The sequence below is a fragment of the Rhincodon typus genome, chromosome 41 (assembly GCF_021869965.1).
Source record: "Rhincodon typus isolate 14 chromosome 41, sRhiTyp1.1, whole genome shotgun sequence".
Taxonomy (NCBI): Eukaryota; Metazoa; Chordata; class Chondrichthyes; order Orectolobiformes; family Rhincodontidae; genus Rhincodon; species Rhincodon typus.
In genome coordinates, this window is record NC_063372.1 from 11,913,981 (window position 1) to 11,933,148 (window position 19,168).

A 19,168-nucleotide genomic window follows, 5' to 3' on the forward strand; every position below is an offset into this window, starting at 1 on the left:
AATCAATGCGCAAACAGCAATTAGGCCTTAACGTAGAAAGTTGCTGTCTTACCTGAAATCCTCTATTCACCCCAAATTTAAATGCATAGATCTGTTATATTACTCGCAAGACCCCGTTCGGAAATGACTGTTTTTGTTGACGTGTTACTTATTTACATTGTAATACGTATTTACTGTATCCAATACTCCACACCCAAACAGCACAACATACAGACCCAGCGGGCCATTCCAACAACTCAACAACCTCCTCGGCGGTCTGTCCGTAAAACCAACGCTTACCCCACCCTCCAAGCACGCTTATTGGTGCTTGGTCCCGTCATTCCCCCGAATGGCGTGCAGTGATTGGCTAGAAGCCTGTGTGCATAGGCGCGCGGAGGGAGGGAGTGTGCGCGGGAACAGCGGCAGCGCTGGATCTCGAGCTTAAACAGCTGATTTCGAAGAAATAACGTCAGGCCGCAAGCCGTGCGTATGACATCAGAGGTATCCGAGGCCTGACGCTGGGAAGGTACGTCAATGAATCGGCGAAGGAGGCTATTCAGCCCATCGTTCCTGCGCAAGTTTTATTCCTCAGTGCTAATCTCCTGTGTTTTCCTCATCCCTGCACCCCATTTCTATTCCAATAACCATCCAAAGCCTCTCTTGAATGCATTAATTGAACCTGCATTTCTAGCAAGTGCATTCCAGACGTAACTACGTACAGCCATAGAGTTGTACAGCACGGAAACGTTAGTCAAAGGAGAGCCAATGGATGTTATTCTGCTTGGACTTTCAGAATGCCTTTGACAAGGTACTGCACAAGAGGCTGCTGAGTAAGATAAGGGCCAATGGTGTTCGAGGCAAGGTACTTGCGTGGAAAGAAGATTGGCTGTCTGGCAGAAAGCAGAGAATGAGGTTAAAAGGGTCATTTTCAGGTTGGCAGCCAGTGACAAGTGGTGTTAGAACATAGAGCTGTACAGCACAGTACAGGCCCTTCGGCCCACAATGTTGTGCCGAACGTTTTACCCTAAACCTAAAGTCTGTCTAACCTCAACCCTACCCTATACTATCATCCATATGCCTATCTAATAGCTGCTTAAATGCCCCTAATGAGGCTGACTCCACTACCCTCCCCGGCAATGCATTCCATGCCCTTACCACTCTCTGAGTAAAGAACCTACCTCTGACATCTCCCCTATACCTTCCTCCAATCACCTTAAAATTATGCCCCCTCGTAATAGTCATTTCCACCCTGGGAAAAAGTCTCTGACTATCCACTGTATCTGTGCCTCTCATCATCTTGTACACCTCTATCAAGTCACCTCTCATCCTTCGTCATTCTAAAGAGAAAAGTCCTAGCTCTCTCAACCTTTCCTCTAAGACCTTCCCTCCATTCCAGGCAACATCCTGGTAAATCTCCTCTGCACCTTTTCCAACGCTTCCACATCTTTCCTGTAATGAGGCGACCAGAACTGGGCACAGTACTCCAGACGTGGCCAGACCAGGCTTTTTTATAGCTGGAGCATAACTTCACGGTTCTTGAACTCAATCCCTCTATTAATGAAAGCTAACACACCATATGCCTTCTTAACAACTCTATCCACCTGGGTGGCAGCTTTCAGGGAACTGTGGTGATGAACCCCAAGATCCCTCTGCTCCTCCACACTGCCAAGAATCTTTCCGTTAACCGTGTATTCTGCTTTCAAATTTGTCCTTCCAAAATGAATCACCTCACACTTTTCAGGGTTAAACTCCATCTGCCACTTCTCAGCCCAGCTCTGCATCCCATCAATGTTCCTTTGTAACCTAGAACAGCCCTCTGCACTATCCACAACTCGACCCACCTTCGTATCGTCTGTGAACTTACTAATCCATCCTTCCACTCCTACATCCAAATCATTAACAAAAATCACAAATAGAAGAGGACCCAGGACAGATCCTTGTGGTATACCACTCGTAACTGAGCACCATGTTGAATATTTTCCGTCCACTACCACCCTTTGTCTTCTAAGGGTCAGCCAAGTCTGAATCCAATCTGCCACATTTTCCCCCTATCCCATGCCTCCTTACTTTCTGCATGAGCCTACCATGGGGAACCTTATCAAACACCTTATGTAAATCCATGTATACCGCATCCACTACTCTACCTTCATCCACGTGTTTGGTCACCTCTTCAAAGAATTCAATAAGTTTTGTGAGGCATGATCTACCCCTCACAAATCCATGCTGACTATCATGAATCAAACTGTGCCTATCCAAGTGATCATAAATCCTATCTCTCAGAGCCCTTTCCAATAATTTGCCCACCACTGAAGTAAGACTAACTGGCCTGTAATTTCCGGGGTTATCCCTATTCCCTTTTTTGAACAAGGGAATGACGTTTGCCACTCTCCAATCTGCGCTGTGATCTCTTCCCTCGCCTCCCATAGAATCCTTGGATAAATCCCATCAGGCCCGGGGGACTTATCTATCTTCAACTTCCTCAAAATTCCTCATACATATTCCTTACTAACATCCACCTCCTCTAGCTTACCAGCCTGTTTCACACTGTCCTCCCCTATAACTAGGTCCCTCTCAGTTGTGAATACCGAAGAAAAGTATTCATTAAGGACCTCTCCTATCTCTTTAGACTCTGTGCACAAATTCCCTTTACAATCCTTGATCGGCCCTACCCTTTCTCTGGTCATTCTCTTATTCCTCACGTACGTGTAAAAAGCGTTGGGGTTTTCCTTGATCGTATCTGTCAAGGTTTTCTCATGCCCCCTTATAGCTCTCCTAAGCCCTTTCTCCAGCTCCTTCCTGGCTAACTTGTATCCCTCTAGAGCCTTTTCCGATCCTTGTTTCCTAAACTTTACGTAAGCATCCTTCTTCCTCTTAACCAGTTGTTCGACCTCTCTCTTGAGAACCAGGGCTCCCTCAATCAACCGCATCTTCCCTGCCTGCTAGGGACAAACATATCGAGCACACGCAGTATGCATTCCTTAAACAATCTCCACATTTCTATAGTGCTCTTCCCTGACAGCATCTGTTCCACAAGAGTCAGTGTTGGGACCACAACTTTTCACTTTATTCATTAAAGATGAAGGAGCTGAGGGCATTCTGGCTAAGTTTGCAGATGGTACAAAGATAGGTGGAGGGACAGGTTGTTTTGAGGAGGCGGGGAGGCTACAGAAGGATTTACACAGGTTAGGAGAGTGGACAAAGAAGTGGCAGATGGAATACAACATGGGAAAGTGTGAGGTCATGCATGGTAGGAAGAATAGAGGTGTAGATTATTTTTCTAAATTCAGAAATCTGCAGTGCAAAGGGACTTGGGAGGCCTAGTCTAGGATTCTCATAAGGTGAACTTGCAGGTTGAGTCAGTAATTAAGAAGGCAAATGCAATGTTGGCATTTATTTAGAGAGGACTAGAATATAAAAGCAAGGATGTACTTCTGAGGCTTTGTAAGGCTCTGGTCAAACCACATTTAGAATATTGTGAGCAATTTTGGGCCCCATATCTCAGGAAGGAAGGAGCAGGTCCAGAGAAGGTTCACAAGAATGTTCCTAGGAATGAATGAAAATTAACATACGTGGAATATTTGAGGATTCTGGGTCTATACTTGGTGGAGTTTAGAAGGATGAGGGGGGATCTAATTGAAACTTACAGAATAGAGTGGGCCTGAATACAGAATAGGCCTGAATAGAGTGGACATTGGGAAGATATTTTCATTAGCTGGAGAGACTAGGACCTGAGGGCACAGCCTTAATGGGAAGACCCTTTAGAATGGAGATGAGGAGAAACTTCTTCAGCCAGAGAGTGGTTGAATCTATGGAATTCACTGCCACAGAAGGCTGTGGAGGCCAGGTCATTGAGTATATTTAAGACTGAGATAGATAGGTTCTTGATTGTCAAGGGGATCAAGGGTTGTGGGGAGAAAGCGGGAGAATGGGGTTGAGAAATCTATCAGCCATGATTGAATGGTAGAGCAGTCTGGATGGGCTGATTGGCCAAATTTCTGCTCCAATGTCTTACGGAAGCAGACCCTTTGGTCCAACTCATCCATGCAACCAGATATCCTAAATTAATCTAGTCCCATTTGCCAGCATTTGGCCCATATCCCTCTAAACTCTTCCTATCCATGTCCCCATCCAGATGCCTTTTAAATGTTGTTATTGTACCAGCTCCCACCCACTTCCTCTGGCAGTTCATTCCATACATGCACCACCCTCTGTGTGAAAAAGTTGCCCCTTAGATCCCTTTTATATCTTTCCACTGCCAACTTAAACCTATGCCCTCTAGTTTTGGACTCCCCTGCTGTGGGAAAACAACTTTAGCTATTCACCCTATCCATGCCCCTCATGATTTTATAAATCTCTGTAAGGTCACCCCTCAACCTCCGATACTCCAGGGAAAATAGCCCCAGCCTATTCAGCCTCTCCCTATCGCTCACACCCTCCAACCCTGGCAACATCCTTGTAAATCTTTTTTGCATCCTTTCAAGTTTCACAACATTTTTCCTATAGCAGGGAGATCAGAATTGTATGCAGTATTCCAAAAGGAGCCTCACCAATGTCCTATACAACCGCAACACGACCTCCCAACTCCTATACTCGATGCACTGACCAATAAAGGCAAGCATACCAAACACCTTCTTCACCGCCCTGTCTACCTGCGACTCCACTTTCAAGAAACTATGAACCTGCACTCCAAGGTCTCTTTGTTCAGTAACACTCCCCAGGACCTTACCATTAAGTGTATAAGTCCTGTCCTGGTTTGTCTTTCCAAAATGCAGCACCTCACATTTATCTGAATTAAACTCCCTCTGCCTCGACCCATCACGCCATCTAATCAAGTCCTGTTATACTCTGAGGTAACCTTCTTCACTGTCCACTACACCTCCAATTTTGGTGTCCTCTGGAAATGTACTAACCATTTCTCCCATATTCACATCCAAATCATTTATATAAATGCCTAAAAGCAGTGGACCCAGCACCAATCCTTGCAGCACACCATTGGTTACAGGCCTCTAGTCCGAAAAACAACCCTCCACCACTACCCTCTGTCCCCTACCTTCAAGCCAATTTTGTATCCAATTGACTAGCTCCCCCAGATTCCATGTGACCTATCCTTGCTAACCAGTCTACTGTGTGGAACCCTGTCAAACACCTTACTGAAGTCCATACAGACAGCATCCACCGCTCTGCCTTTATCAATTTTCTTTGGCATTTCTTCAAAAAACTCAATCAAGTTAGTGAGACACAATTTCCCAAACACGAAACCATGTTGAATACCCCTAATCAGTCCTTACCTTTTCAAATATATGTAAATCCTGTCCCAACAACTTACCCACTGTCATAAGGCTCACCAGCCTGTAGTTCCCTCGCATTTCCTTACCATCTTTCTTAAATATTGGCACCACATTAGTTACCATCCAGTCTTCTGGCACCTCACCTGTGGCTGGCGATGATACAAATATCTCAGCAAGGGGCCCAGCAATCACTTCCCTAGCTTCCCACAGAGTTCTGGGATACACCTGATCGGGTCATGGGGATTTATCTACTTTAATGCGTTTTAACATATCCAGCACCACCTCCTCTGTAATATGGACACTTTTCACAATGTCACTTTTTATTTCTCCAAGTTCTGTAGTTTCCAAATCCTTCTCCACAGTAAATACTGACGAGAAGTACTCATTTAGCACCTCGTCCACCTCCCGTGGTGTGCCACACATAGTCAGCCTTGTTGATCTTTAAGGGGCCCTATTCTCTCCAATCTCCTTAACTCTATTTGTCAAAGCTATTTCATGTCCCCCTTTTTGCCCTCCTGATTTCCCTCTTGATAATACTCCCATTGCCCTTATACTCCTTGAGGGAATCACTCGATCCCAGCTTTCTATACCTGACATATGCTGCCTCCTTTTTCTTGACCAGAGCCTCAATTTCTCCAGTCAACCAGCATTTCCTACACCTACCAGCCTTGCCCTTCACACTAACAGGAACATACCTCCTCTGGACTCATCTTATCTCATTTTTGAAGGCCTCCCACTTTCCAACTGTACCTTTACCTGTGAATAGCCTCCCACAATCAACTTCTGAAAGTTTTTGCCTTATACCATCAAAATTGTCCTTACTCCAATTTAGAACTTTAACTTTTAGATCCGGTCTGTCCTTTTCCATAATTATTTTAAAACTAACAGAATTATGATCACTGGCCCCAAAGTGCTGCTCCACTGATACCTCAGTCATTTGCCCTGCCTTGTTTCCCAAACAAAGGTCAATTTTTGCTCCTTCTCTAGTCGTTACATCCAAATAATGAGTAAGAAAATGTTCTTGTACACACTTAACAAATTCGTCTCTTTCCAAGCCCTTAACACTATGGCAGTCCCAATCTATGTTTGGAAAGTTCAAATCCCCTACCATTACCACCCTGTCATTCTTACAGATGTCTGAGATGTCCATAAGAATTTGCTTCTCAATTTCCTACTGATATTGGAGAGCCTGTAGTACAATCCCAATAAGGTAATGACCCCTTTCTTATTTCTCAGTTTCACCCAAATAACTTCACTGGATGACCTCCCAGAAATATCCTCCCTAAGTACAGTTGTAATGTTATCCCTAGCCAAAATCACCATCCCCCCGCTCCTCTCTTGCCCCTCTTTCTATCCTTCTTATAGCATCTAAACCCTGGAACATTAAGCTGCCAGACCTTTCCATCCCTGAGCCACGTCTTTGTATTAGCTATGATATCCCAGTCCCATGTTCCTAACCATGCCCTGAGTTCGTCTGCCTTACCTGTCAGGCCTCTTGCATTGAAATAAATGCAATTTAATTTTGCTGGGAGAAAAAGTTTTTTCCTCACTTCACCCTTGCTTCGTTTGCACATGACTTTAAAATCTATGCCCCTCTCATTCTTTTTCCTTTATTGAGCAGGAACAACTTCTCCCTATCTACTCTGTCCAACCCCCACTTCTGATGTTGAAAACCTCTATCAAATCTCCTCTCAGCCGCCTTCTCTCCAAGGAGAACAGTCCCAACTTCTTCAATCTATCCTCATCGCTGAAGTTTCTCAGTCCTGGAACCATTCTTGTAGATCACATCTGCATTGTCTCCAACGTGTTCACATCTTTCCTACAACTGTATACAGTACTCCAACTGAGATCTAACAAGTGTCTTGTACAAGTTCAACATCACCTTCTTGCTTTGTACTCTATGGCCCCATTAATAAAGCTCTATAATCCTGTATATGCATATCATTTATGCTTTATAATCTACTGTCTCTGTCTGTGCTGCCACCTTCATATATACCCAGGCCCTTCTACTCCTGCAACCCCTTTGATAAAATCTTCATTTTGGAGGGAAGAGCTGTGCATGTCTTTTCTTCAGGGTGTCCCTTGAAATATTGGTAGCAGATGGGAAAACCATCAGGATATTCTATCTCAGGGGAATCCATGCATGGAAGCAAAAAAAAATATTTTTAACCAACCTGTATAAAACATCTCCAGCACAGGTTTGATTTGAGCCCAGACTTTCTGGCCCAGAGATGGCATCACTACCACTGTTTCACAGGAACCCTAAAACATGGGAGCAAAGTTTGCATTTATTGCCCATCCATATTTGCCCCTTGAGAAGGTGGTGGTGAGCTGCCTCATTCAACCATTTCAATCCATGTGGTGCAGGGACACCTCTGCAGTGCCGTTAGGGAAGGAGTTCCAGGATTTTGACCTGGTGACACTGAAAGAGCAGCAATATATTTCCAAGTCGGGATGGTGCCTGGGGATTAGAGGGGAACTTGCACCTGGTCTGTTCCTGTGTGTCTGCTTTTTTATTTATTCATTGTATTCATTTTGTGTCGCTGCCTGGCCAGCATTTATTGCCCATCCCTAGTTGCCCCCTTGAGAAGATGGTGGCCAGCTGCCTTTTTTGATCCGCTGCAGTCCACCTGCTGTGGGTTGACCCACAATGCCCCTGAGGGAGGGAATCCAGGGATTGTGACTCAGTGACAGTGAAGAAACGGTGATATATTTCCAAGTCAGGTTGGTGAGTAGCTTGGACGGGAACTTGAATGGGGCTAGAGGTGGCGGGTTTGGAAAGTGCTATTGGAGGAGCCTCGGCAAGTTGCTGCAGTGCATCTTGTAGATTGTACGCTGTGCTGCCGCTGTGCATCGCTGTTGGAGGGAGTGAGTACTGAAGGTGGTGGATGGAGTGACGATCAAGTAGGGCTGCTTTGTCTTGAGTGTTATTAGAGTTGATAGAAGAGTATTCCATCACAATCCTGATTTGTACCTTTGAGATGGTGGACTGGCTTTGGGAAGCCATTCCGAGCCTCTGAACTGCTCTTGCAGCCACAGGATTTATGTGGCTAGTTCAATTCAGTATGTGGTCAGTGGTAACACCCAAGAGGTTGATGGTCAGGGATTCAGCAATGCAGTTGATTGTCAAGGGGAGATGGTTAGATTCGCTCTTGTTGGACATGGTCATTGCCTGGCATTTTTGTCACGCAAATGTTATTTGCCACATATCAGCCCACACCTGATTGCTGCCAATCCTGCTGAGTTTCTGCAGCACTTTCTGTTTTTATTTCGGATCTCCCATATCCACAGTATCTTGCTTTTATTTCCTTTTCCTTTTTCACCTATCCTTCTTAAATACTCAATATCCTTGAACATTCAGTTCCAGCCTTGGTCACCCTTTAGTCACATATCCGTGATGACAATAAAGTCAGAATAAATGGTCATTGGATAAACATATGGATGATAATGGAATAGTTTAGGTTAGATGGGCTTCAGATTGGTTTCACAGGTCGGCGCAACATCGAGGGCCGAAGGGCCTGTACTGCGCTGTAATGTTCTATGTTCTATGTTCTATGTTCTATGTTCAATTTTGCTAGGGCTCCTTGATGTTTTACTGCATAAGACAGCCTCAAACACTTAGAATTAAAACTCCACAAGCAACACATGGCTTCCTTTATTAAAACTGCCTTCGCAGACCCTAACAGATTCTCCATGTTAGTAGAAATGTGTAGGATGGATTCAAGTGAACAAAGTAAATATTGCACTTTTCAAGACACTGCACGTTGCAATGCACTGCCTTGAGGGCGAGGGCAGTCACTCTCACCTCAGTTGCCTGCTAACATTAGCATTGCTCAAGGAGTCAAGCCTAGTTGAATGGAGAGGGAGAAATTAGATGGGAAAAGAAACAAAAAATCCTCTGTCCAAAACTTCTGTTGAAAACACAAATGGATGAAGGTCTGCACAGCTTCTGACACTCGTCCACTGCAGCTTTGGTGAGAGAGCTGCAGAAATGCTGATTTTACTTTTCTCTTCTGTGGCTGATCTTGGCTGACACTCTCGGTGTGGTACTGTGGGAGTGCTGCACTGTTGAAGGTATGATTTTTTTTTAAGGTGAAATGATAAACCAAGGTACCAGCTGCTCTGTCAAGTGAATGTAAGAGAATACTTATTCTTCAGCCAAGAATCTGGTCATTATCACATTGCTGTTTATGGGAACTTGCTGCATGCAAATTGCCTGTCACATTTCCTACATTATAACAATGAAGTTATTTTTGAAGTGAGGCCATTGACTTTCAGATTTCCTAAGATAATGAAAGGCACTAAATAAATGTAAGCCTTTTTTTCTTCCACTGATCTTATGACAGGCTGGCAGGAGAACTCCACACAAAAATTCATACATCCCTGGATCCTAAATGGCAAAATGATTATGTCTATAATATTCAGCAGAGGGCATCATTGTACGGTAGTTATAGAGTCATAGAGACATACAGCACAGAAACAGACCCTTCGGTCTGACTCATCTGTGCTGACCCAGATATCCTAAATAAATCTAGTCCCATTTGCCAGCATTTGGCCCACATCTCTCTAAACTCTTCCTATTCATGTCCCCATCCAGATGCCTTTTAAATGTTGTTATTGTACCAGTCTCCATCACTTCCTCTGGCAGCTCATTCCACACACGCACCACCCTCTGCGTGAAAAAGTTACCACTCGGGTCCCTTTTAAATCTTGCCCCTCTCACCTTAAACCAATACCTCTCTACTTTTGGATTCCCCCACTTCAGGGAAAAGACCTGGTCTATTCACCCTATCCATGCCCCTCATGGTTTTATAAACCTCTATAAGGTCACCCTTCAGCCTCCGATGCTCCAGGGAAAATAGCCCCAACCTATCTATACAGCCTCTCCCTATAGCGCAAATCCTCCCACCCTGGCATTATCCTTGTAAATCTTTACTGAACCCTTTCAAGTTTCACAACATCCTTCCTATAGCAGGGAGAACAGAATTGAATGCAGTATTCCAAAAGTGGCCTAACCAATGCCCTGTACTGCCGCAACATGACCCTCCCAACTCCTATACTCAACACACTGACCAATAAAGGCAAGCGTACCAAACACCTTCTTCACCGCCCTGTCTACCTGCGACTCCACTTTCAAGGAACCATAAACCTGCACCCCAAGTTCTCTCTGTTCAGTAACATTCCCCAGGACCTTACCATTAAATGTTTAAGTCCTGCCCTGATTCTGGAATTTAACTTTATAAGTTCTGCACATCACAGAAGAATATTTACTGCGCAGAAAACTATTTGTGCCAGGAAATATATGGAACCCTATAGCGGTCCATTGAGATGGATTCCCTCACTTCCGGTTTTCCTTCGTAGTGGAATGTATATGGGGTCGAGTTCAATGTGTTTATTAATGGCATGCTTCGTGGAGTGCCATGCTTCTAGGAATTCTCGTGCCTGTCTCTGCCTAGCCTGTCCCAGGATCTTGGTGTTGTCCCAGTCGTCGGAGGCTGCACTGAGGATGTTACACAGCATGGTAACGAAACGTCTGCGAAACAAGAAACCAGCTCGGCGAGCCAACCAACCTCAACACCCACAACCCAAGCTACAAATCTACTCCAAAACCTTAGAACCCTATAGTTGTGTTTTAAGAATTCATTCAATTACTTGGTTGCTTTTTTTTTCATATTTAAAAAGTGCAGGTGTTGTTTTTGATGTTAAGTTCCCTTTTTCTTGGACACTTCCTCTTTCCCTTTTTTTTTGGTTTGGCCCACAAGTACCATTCAAGCTCCCTGTTGTCTGGAATCAGTTGCTATGTGGTGCGCAATGTGCAGTGTTGATTTTATTTTAGTTTGAATTTTCGTAAACCTGTGGTAGGCCCTCTATCAGCGACAGTGGCAGCATACATTTCCAAAATGCAAAGTGTGTGCTGAGAGAAGTCTGAAAGTACTCTGTAAGATGATGGATATTGAGTAAACACCAAGCTAGAAAGTGCTGCCTCCTAGATGCGTTAAACTGAGACCTCTTTCCCCCTCCATCTCTACCTGTATAGGTGGACAAATGGGAACAGTACTGATGTAAAAGCAAAATACTGCAGATTCTAGAAATCTGAAACAAACAGAGAATACTGGAGAACCTCAGCAGGCCTGGCAGCATCTGTGGCGAGAAAGCAGAGTTGGAATTTCAGATCTAGATTTAACATTTGGAGTCCAGTATGATTATTTTTCAGAACATGGTATCGGGACATTAGAACTGGGAGTAAGGCCCCTTGAGCTGCTCCGCCATTTAATACAATCATGGCTGATCTCACCTTGGCCTCAACTCCACTTTCCTGCCCGCTGTCCATAACCTTTTAACCTGTTACTAATTAAAAATCTGTCTATCTCCTCCTTAAATTTACTCAATGTCCCAGCATTTGCCCCACACACAATCAAGACCCTTTGAGAGAAGTCATTCTAAATCATGCCTCAATCTAGATTGTCCCACATGAGGAAACATCCTCTTGACATCTACTTTGTCAATCCCCTTTAGCATCTTACAGACTTCTCCTCTCATCCTTTTAAACTCTAGCCTGAATTGCCCTAATGTTATTTGACATAAAACAGCACCAACAGTGAACCTTTTGGAGGGAGTCTACTCTTAATAGTTTAACAAGCAAGAAAAGCTTGGCACAAAATGAAATCAGGATATCATCAAATTTTATGTCTTTTGTTAACTGATCCACTGAAACTTCAATGAAAAGAACTTACAAAACTAAATAGTAAGGATTTTTCTCTGCCCACTAGTCACAAAAGGCCTAAGCATTTTGATGGGCAGTACCTGCTGCCTCTTCAGGGTCAAATGGGCACTGACAAGATCAAGGAAGAGAAGCGCCAACGTACTTAGGCAGATATTAAAGATCTCATGACACCATTTGAAAAGAGCTGGGAGTTCCCCTGGTCTCCCGGGCCAACATTGCTCTCACAAGCAACAATACCAAAAACAGATTAACTAGTCCATTTGGGATCTAGGCACACATTGCCCGCACTCATTACACACACAATCCATTTACTGGCTGTAAAGTATCTGAGGATATCCTGGGGAAGTGTTATGGTGCTGGATAAATGTAAGTCCTCTCTTTCTAAGTACCATAATTGGTCTTTGATCAAGCTTTGGCTCACCTGTCTCAGTATCTCCTGATGCAGTTTGTTGTTGAGTTTTGTTTGATAATTGCTGCTGTGAAGCACCTTGGGATGTTTTCCTAGGCTAAAGGTGACATATAAATGCACGTTGTTCTGAGTCTGGAGTATGTAAAGGATAGATGAATGCTGAATTTGGGGCTGAGGTCAGGAAGAATTTCTCACAGGGAGTAATCAATGCAGTCTACTTTACAAATAGCTGCAAAGTGTTCTGTGAATTCCACACTCACTTTCCAGACATCTATCCATAGAGTGACTTCTGAGGGCAGTATTTGGAAGACTGCTAGCAGTCGGGACTTACAGTGTCCACTTTAAGTGTTTCCCCTGACAGAACTTTGGTAACCACGTGCTCAGATAAGCTAAGAAAAGAAATTGAGCCAGGTACTGAGACACTGTTTGCCCCTTTGACGCAAAAGTTTCAAATGTCTTTCTTCCAGATCTTTGAAAATGTTTCAGTGCCTGATGATACCATCAGCTTATAAGTAAGTGCCAGAGGCTCTTGTGGTGTAGTGATAGTGTCCCTACCTCTGAGCCAAGGGGCCTATGTTCAAGTCCTACCTGCTCCAAAGGTGTGTCATGACATACCTGAACAGGTTGATTAATGATCTCTGTCAGTGCCCTTTGGACGGTGTATTTTTAGTCTGAATTTAAATACAGCTCCGGAAGGAGAGGTGGAGGTACTGACACTGAAGATTTGGAAAGGGAGCCCTGACTGCCGGTTGAAGGTACAGCAGCATTTCCCGAGCATCAGCAAAGAGAGGAGGATGGAAGCGAGACCCTGAAACCCAACCGGGGAAATACAATCAAACAGAGAGAGAGAGAGAACATTAAAACCACATAACGCTTGGCAAGACAACTTTCCCACTGCACGCAGACAGGTTTACACACATTGCATTCAAGGTAAGGAAATAAATTGTGAATACACCCAGTTTAAAATAGCAGGATCCAAAATTCATTTGCTGGACAATCCGAAAATTGGTTAACTTTTTAAGAGGATGCTTTGAGTCCAGATCAATTTCACTTCCTTGTCTGATGAATCGTTTGTTTGATTTCAGCACAGTGTGATTCCATTATACAGTGGGTGGGCAAGACCGTTTTTTTTCAACTGATCGGTGTAAAGATTTGCCTTACAAACCATAAAGAGCTATGATGCTCTTTATATATATTTTTTTTAAAGTTTGGAACAGTTTTGATAAATGCCCAATGCAGCTGCCACTTGATTAAAAAGACTGACCAGTACTTCACAGAATGATACAGCACCGCAAGTGTCCATTCAGCCCATTAAACCAGTGCCAGCTCTTTGAAAGATCGAAGCAATTAGTCCCCATTCTACCTTCTCCACCCCATTATTCCCCTGGCACCACAAGTCCTTCCTCCTCCAGACTCCCATGAATTGTACCAATTTGCTAGTTAAGAGGCACAGATTCATACAGCTCCAAAACAAACCTTTCGGTCCAATTTGTCCATGCCAACCAGATTTCCCAAACTAAACTAGTCCCATTTGCCTGCTTTTGGCCCATATCGCTCTAAACCTTTCCTATTCACGTACCTGTCCAAATGTCTTTTAAATGTTATAATTGTACCTACATCTATCACTTCCTCTGGCAGGTCATTCCACAGACGAACCACTGTGTGAAAAATTTGTCCCTCGTGTTCTTTTTAAAAATTTCTCCTCTCACCTTAAAAGTATGCCCCCTAGCTTTGAACTCCCCCACCCTAGGGAAAAGACCCTAGTCATTCACCTTATCTATGCCCTTCATGATTTTATAAACCTCTATAAGGTCACCCCTCAACCTCCTACGCTTCAGTGAAACAAGTCCCAGCCTGTCCTTAAAACTAAAACCCTCCAGTCCTGGCAACATCCTGGTAAATCTTTTCTGAACCCTGTTTAATTTAATAATATCCTTCCTATAGCAGGGTGACCAGAACTGTATACAGTACTCCAAAAGTGGCCTCACCAACATCCTGTACAACCTCAACATGATGCCCCAACTCCTATACTCAATGGTCTGAGCAATGAAGGCAAGCGTGCTAAATGCCTTCTTAACCACCCTGTCTACCTGTGATACAACTTTCAAAGAACTGTGTCCCTGAACCCCCAGGTCTCTCTGTTAACAACACTACCCAGGGTGCTACCATTAACTGTATAAGTCCTGTCCTTGTTTGTTTTACCAAAATGCAATACCTCGCATTTATCCTAATTAAACTCCATCTGCCACTCCTCAACCTATTGGTCCAATTGATCAAAATCCCTTTGTAATCTTAGAAAACCTTCTTTACTTTCTACAATGCCACCAATTTTGGTGTCATCCGCAACTTACTAACCATGACTCCTATATTCTAATCCAAATCATTTATATAAATGACAAACAACAGTGGACCCAGCACCAGTCCCTGTGGAACACCACTGATCATAGGCCTCCAGTCCAGAAAACAACCCTCCAGAACCATGCTCTGTCTCCCAACGTCAAGCCAATTTTGTATCCAATTAGTCAGCTCTCCCTGAATGCCATGTGATCTAACTTTACTAATTAGTCTACCATGTGGAACCTTGTCAAAAGCTTTACTATAGTCCATGTAGACAACATCTACCATTCTACTCTCATCAATCTTTTTAGTTATGTCCTAGAAAAACTCAATCAGGTTTGTGAGGCATGATGTCCCATGCACAAAGTCATGCTGACTCTCCTTAATCAGACCTTGCCTCTGCAAATTCATGTAAATCCTATCTCTCAGAATCCCCTCCAACAGCATACCCACCACTGATGTCAGACTCAGTGGTCTATAATTCCCAGGCTTCTCCTTACAGCCTTTCTTAAATAAAGGCACAGCATCAGGCACTCTCCAGTCCTCCAGAACCTCACGTGGCTGTAGATTATATAAATATCTCTGCTAGGGGGCCGTGCAATTTTGTCCCTAACTTTCCACAGCGTTCTGAGATACACTTGATTGGGTCCCAGAGATTTATCCACTTTTATGTTTTTTTAAAGACCTCCAGCACTTACTCTTCTGTAACGTTGACTGTGTTCAAGTCAGATCATTGTACTATTTGTTATTGGCATTGTAATGCTGATTCCCAGGAATCACAAGATGTCAGTGCTGGCTGTGCCAGGTATTTGTGTGGATAACTGCAGACCTTCTCATGCATTAACCTTCAGCAGAACCATCAAGGAGTTAGGATGCTTCTATTGGTATTGATGGAACTAACAGGGTTTCACTATCTCTGTGTTGCTCAGTCTGCTTGATAGTATGTCAGCATTTTCTCAGTATACGAACATTTATATCACTCCTTAGTTGAGATAAGTACATGATACTCCAAAGATCAATCATCATAAAAATGAACATTATAGTACAACAAGCAGACGCAATGTTAATGTATATCTGACAAATTGTTATCTTACTTCTACTTAATTTAGGAGAAATCTTGCAAGGTCAGTGTCATGTTCTGATAATGAGTACTGTAAGGAGACTGCAGTATTGGAACATAAGAAAGGGAGGGGTCTTGTTTGCCCCTGGAGCCAAGACTATGGCAAGAGGGAGGATTTGGAGCCATATTTTGGCAAAATATTTAATATAAATCCTAGAGCAAGGGGACTGCATTTGAGATAGGATGGTCAAGGCCTTGGAGAGGGTACAGAGGAGATTAACTAGAATGGTACCAGGGAAAAGAGAGTTACAGTTATGTGGAGAACTTGGTTACCATTATTCGGAGAGCAGTAAGATTATGGAAGCTGCCATTACCGAGCATGGTTGAGACAAATAGCATGGATGCACTTAAAGGGAAGCTAGATACACAGAAGAAGCAGACTGAACAATAACTTTCAAAAGGGAAATTGGATAAATACTAGCAAAGGAACACTTGTAAGGCTATCAAGAAAAAGAATGAGAGTGAGGAATTACTTAGCTAGCTTTTCCAAAGATCTGGCACGGACACACTGAGCTGAATGGCCTCTTTTTGTACTGTACCATTATATGATTCTGTGAACTGCCCATTGGTACCATACTGACTTGTGATGTTAACATGGGGATTGGTATACATGGTCCCTTAATACATTGCCAGTGTACTTCTGTTACCTCGTTTTACAGACACTTAAAGCATGAAAGTCTGGCTGTAAATGAAAGTAGACTGCACTTGAATCAGTAATGTTATTTTTTACAATAGCCAGAGGTGGGAGTTATTAAAGCAGTGCTTTTCAAACTGATGGTTGGGACCCCATGTGGGGTCTTTGGGGTCATGAGATCTGAGGCCGTTTATGGCTGCCGTGAAACTATGTGCAAGTTACAAAAGCCGTGCTTGCACTCTCACCATTCTCACTGAGGAGTCACCACAATTTTCAAGCCTCAAAATAGCTTTACAGTGGGAAAAGGTTTGGGAAGTACAGTGTTAGAGCATAGATCCACGTACACCTTTCGAGATCTATTTGTTTATCAGCACTTTATTCTAATTACCTCTCTTTGCGACTCCCAGTAAATGCACCAATTAGTTACTGGGTTGCTTTGTTTTTACAGAATAAGCTCCTAATGGATGGGGCCCAGAGATAAAAGTGTTGTTGATTGGAATTTTTGTCTAACCTTGTAGCTATAATATCACAGCACTGAATTACAGACAAGCTAATGTGTATTAGAAATCACACAAAGGAACTCAATCCACCAAAGTTTAAAATGGCAAAGTGTGCAGACAGCCTGGGCTGTTGTTAATCAGGTACAATATTAATCGATGATCTAAACTTATCAACATCAAGAAAATTTCAGATGATTTTCCTGCATTTTCACTCAGTAAAGGATCTTTTATTTTAATTGAGATAACAAGGTGTAGAGCTGGATGAACACAGCAGGCCAAGCAGCATCAGAGGAGCAGGAAAGCTGACGTTTCAGGCCTAGACCCTTATTTTAATTGGTTGGGTCAACAGAAACATTGCAAGTTTTAGTTTTCATGATCATTTTTAGCTTGATAAGAATTTTTTTTAATACAAGGTATGAGAGGACTCTTGTGGGTTTAATCTCATCACTCCTGACGCGCAGAGTCCATCAGCTTAGTTATGTATCTTCTGATTGGATGATGAGGAAATCTCGACTCTGGCCTGTTCAATCAGAGGTTGTGGCAGCTAAGAGGATACAGATCATAGCATTGGGAGACCACAACAATAGGTGGAAATGGAGAGAAAATCCCTTATGTTTCATTTACCTAACGCCATACCCTGGAAGGGTGACCCCCAACATCTCCAAAACACTGTGCCCCATTCACTCACATAATATGGCTCTCATTTCTTGGAGCAGTGATCCAGGAAGTGAAAGGTAATGTAGGTGGTGAACTGAAGCAATATTTATTGTCAGTGTTAGTAACAGAGAGAAATTGGACTTTGAAAAGAGTTTGTGCAATGCTACAAGACACAGTCTGTATTCATATCTGGTCATAGCTGCCTGCAGTACCAACTGTTTCATTGTGTTTGCCCTGCTAAATAGTTTAATTAATATAATGTTGGTGTCATTCTTTGCAGTAACTAACCATGGAGAAGAAGTCTTCCTATCTGGACAATATGGTTGGGGTGGGTGACATGGTGCTGTTAGACCCCCTCACTGATGAATCTTTACTTTCTAACCTCAAGAAAAGATACAATAACAATGATATTTATGTAAGTACATTGAAGAGAGCCTCATGATGTTTGTAACAGTCAATTGAGACCATATATTTTTGGGCGTCTCATATTGTACAGTGAATAAATGTGCTGTTCAGGTGAGGCACTGAACCCCAGGAAGACAACAGGTATTGCTGCCAGTCTGTGCAGAGTTAGCTGATCTCAGCCAGGCCATGGATGGGACTGTAACACCTCTGGTTTAGCGTCAGTCATCATTTCAATTCCTGATTGCTATCTAGTGACTTTCACTAGATGGGATTCGGTCTGGCTATGATTCCTCTGACAATAATGTGGGTTTGAGAGGCTATAAGTCCCATTCACTCTCCACCTGAGTGAAGGCCAAAAATACGGGAAATTTCCAATCTGTCTGTCTTAACTAACGCAAATAAGGAATGACAAATAGGAAAGTGATCAGAGGGCAATCTAGGGAACTGTTTCCCGGTAGGAATCGGTGCTTACAGAAACAGAGAGGGGAGCACATTTTGGAGCTGATGGGGAGGGAGGAAGCGGAAACAGTTTGTAATAAGGCGTGGCCAAAAATTCCTTTGGGTATTGTTCTAAACAGCAGGAGAATGTCCAGCTAACTGTCAACAGAAATTCTAGCATTGTCTACTGACGTGGCAGTGACTGATTGGGCGATAGACTGAGGTAATTCCTCGTGATACCTCATCTGTTAAGTGGCAGAGAATGGTCTTTAAGTTTGTTCATGTATTTTTGTTGTGCACTGTATATTGAGGAAATCCTGTGGGTAGCATCCCTGCCTCTGAGTGAGAAGCTCCAGCTTTGAGTCCCACTCCAGGACTCTATGGCCAAGGAAGATGTGTCCATCTCACAGCCAAACAGCTTGGACATCTGTCTGTAAATCCTTCCAACACGTCAATAGCAGATGATGAGAGCAGGAGAAATTCCTGGTCAACCATGTGATGGAAAGGAAGTTCGAGCCTCTACCATCACTATCCATCTACAACGTACATGTTGCCCCAGCAGCCTGGCATTCCTACATTATCTATAAGCCAGCACCACTGTATGTGCACATCACCTAACGTACAATGGATGACACTGAATGGGGATGTAGCAGTGTTTTCAGACCTGGGAAAAGCGT

The 19,168-nt window shown here is 43.4% G+C and overlaps 1 protein-coding gene across 1 annotated transcript in view; it reads left to right on the forward strand.

Annotated features, from left to right (window-relative positions):
- Positions 1-413: 413 nt before the first annotated feature.
- LOC109925715 (unconventional myosin-Ib-like) overlaps positions 414-19,168 on the forward strand; it is a 186,940-nt gene continuing 168,185 nt past the window's right edge. Inside the window, exons 1-2 of the mRNA XM_048618877.1 lie at positions 414-505; positions 17,929-18,063. Of these exons, the coding sequence (XP_048474834.1) occupies positions 17,938-18,063 (126 nt within the window). The 5' untranslated portion in view covers positions 414-505; positions 17,929-17,937. The remainder of the gene's footprint in view (positions 506-17,928; positions 18,064-19,168) is intronic.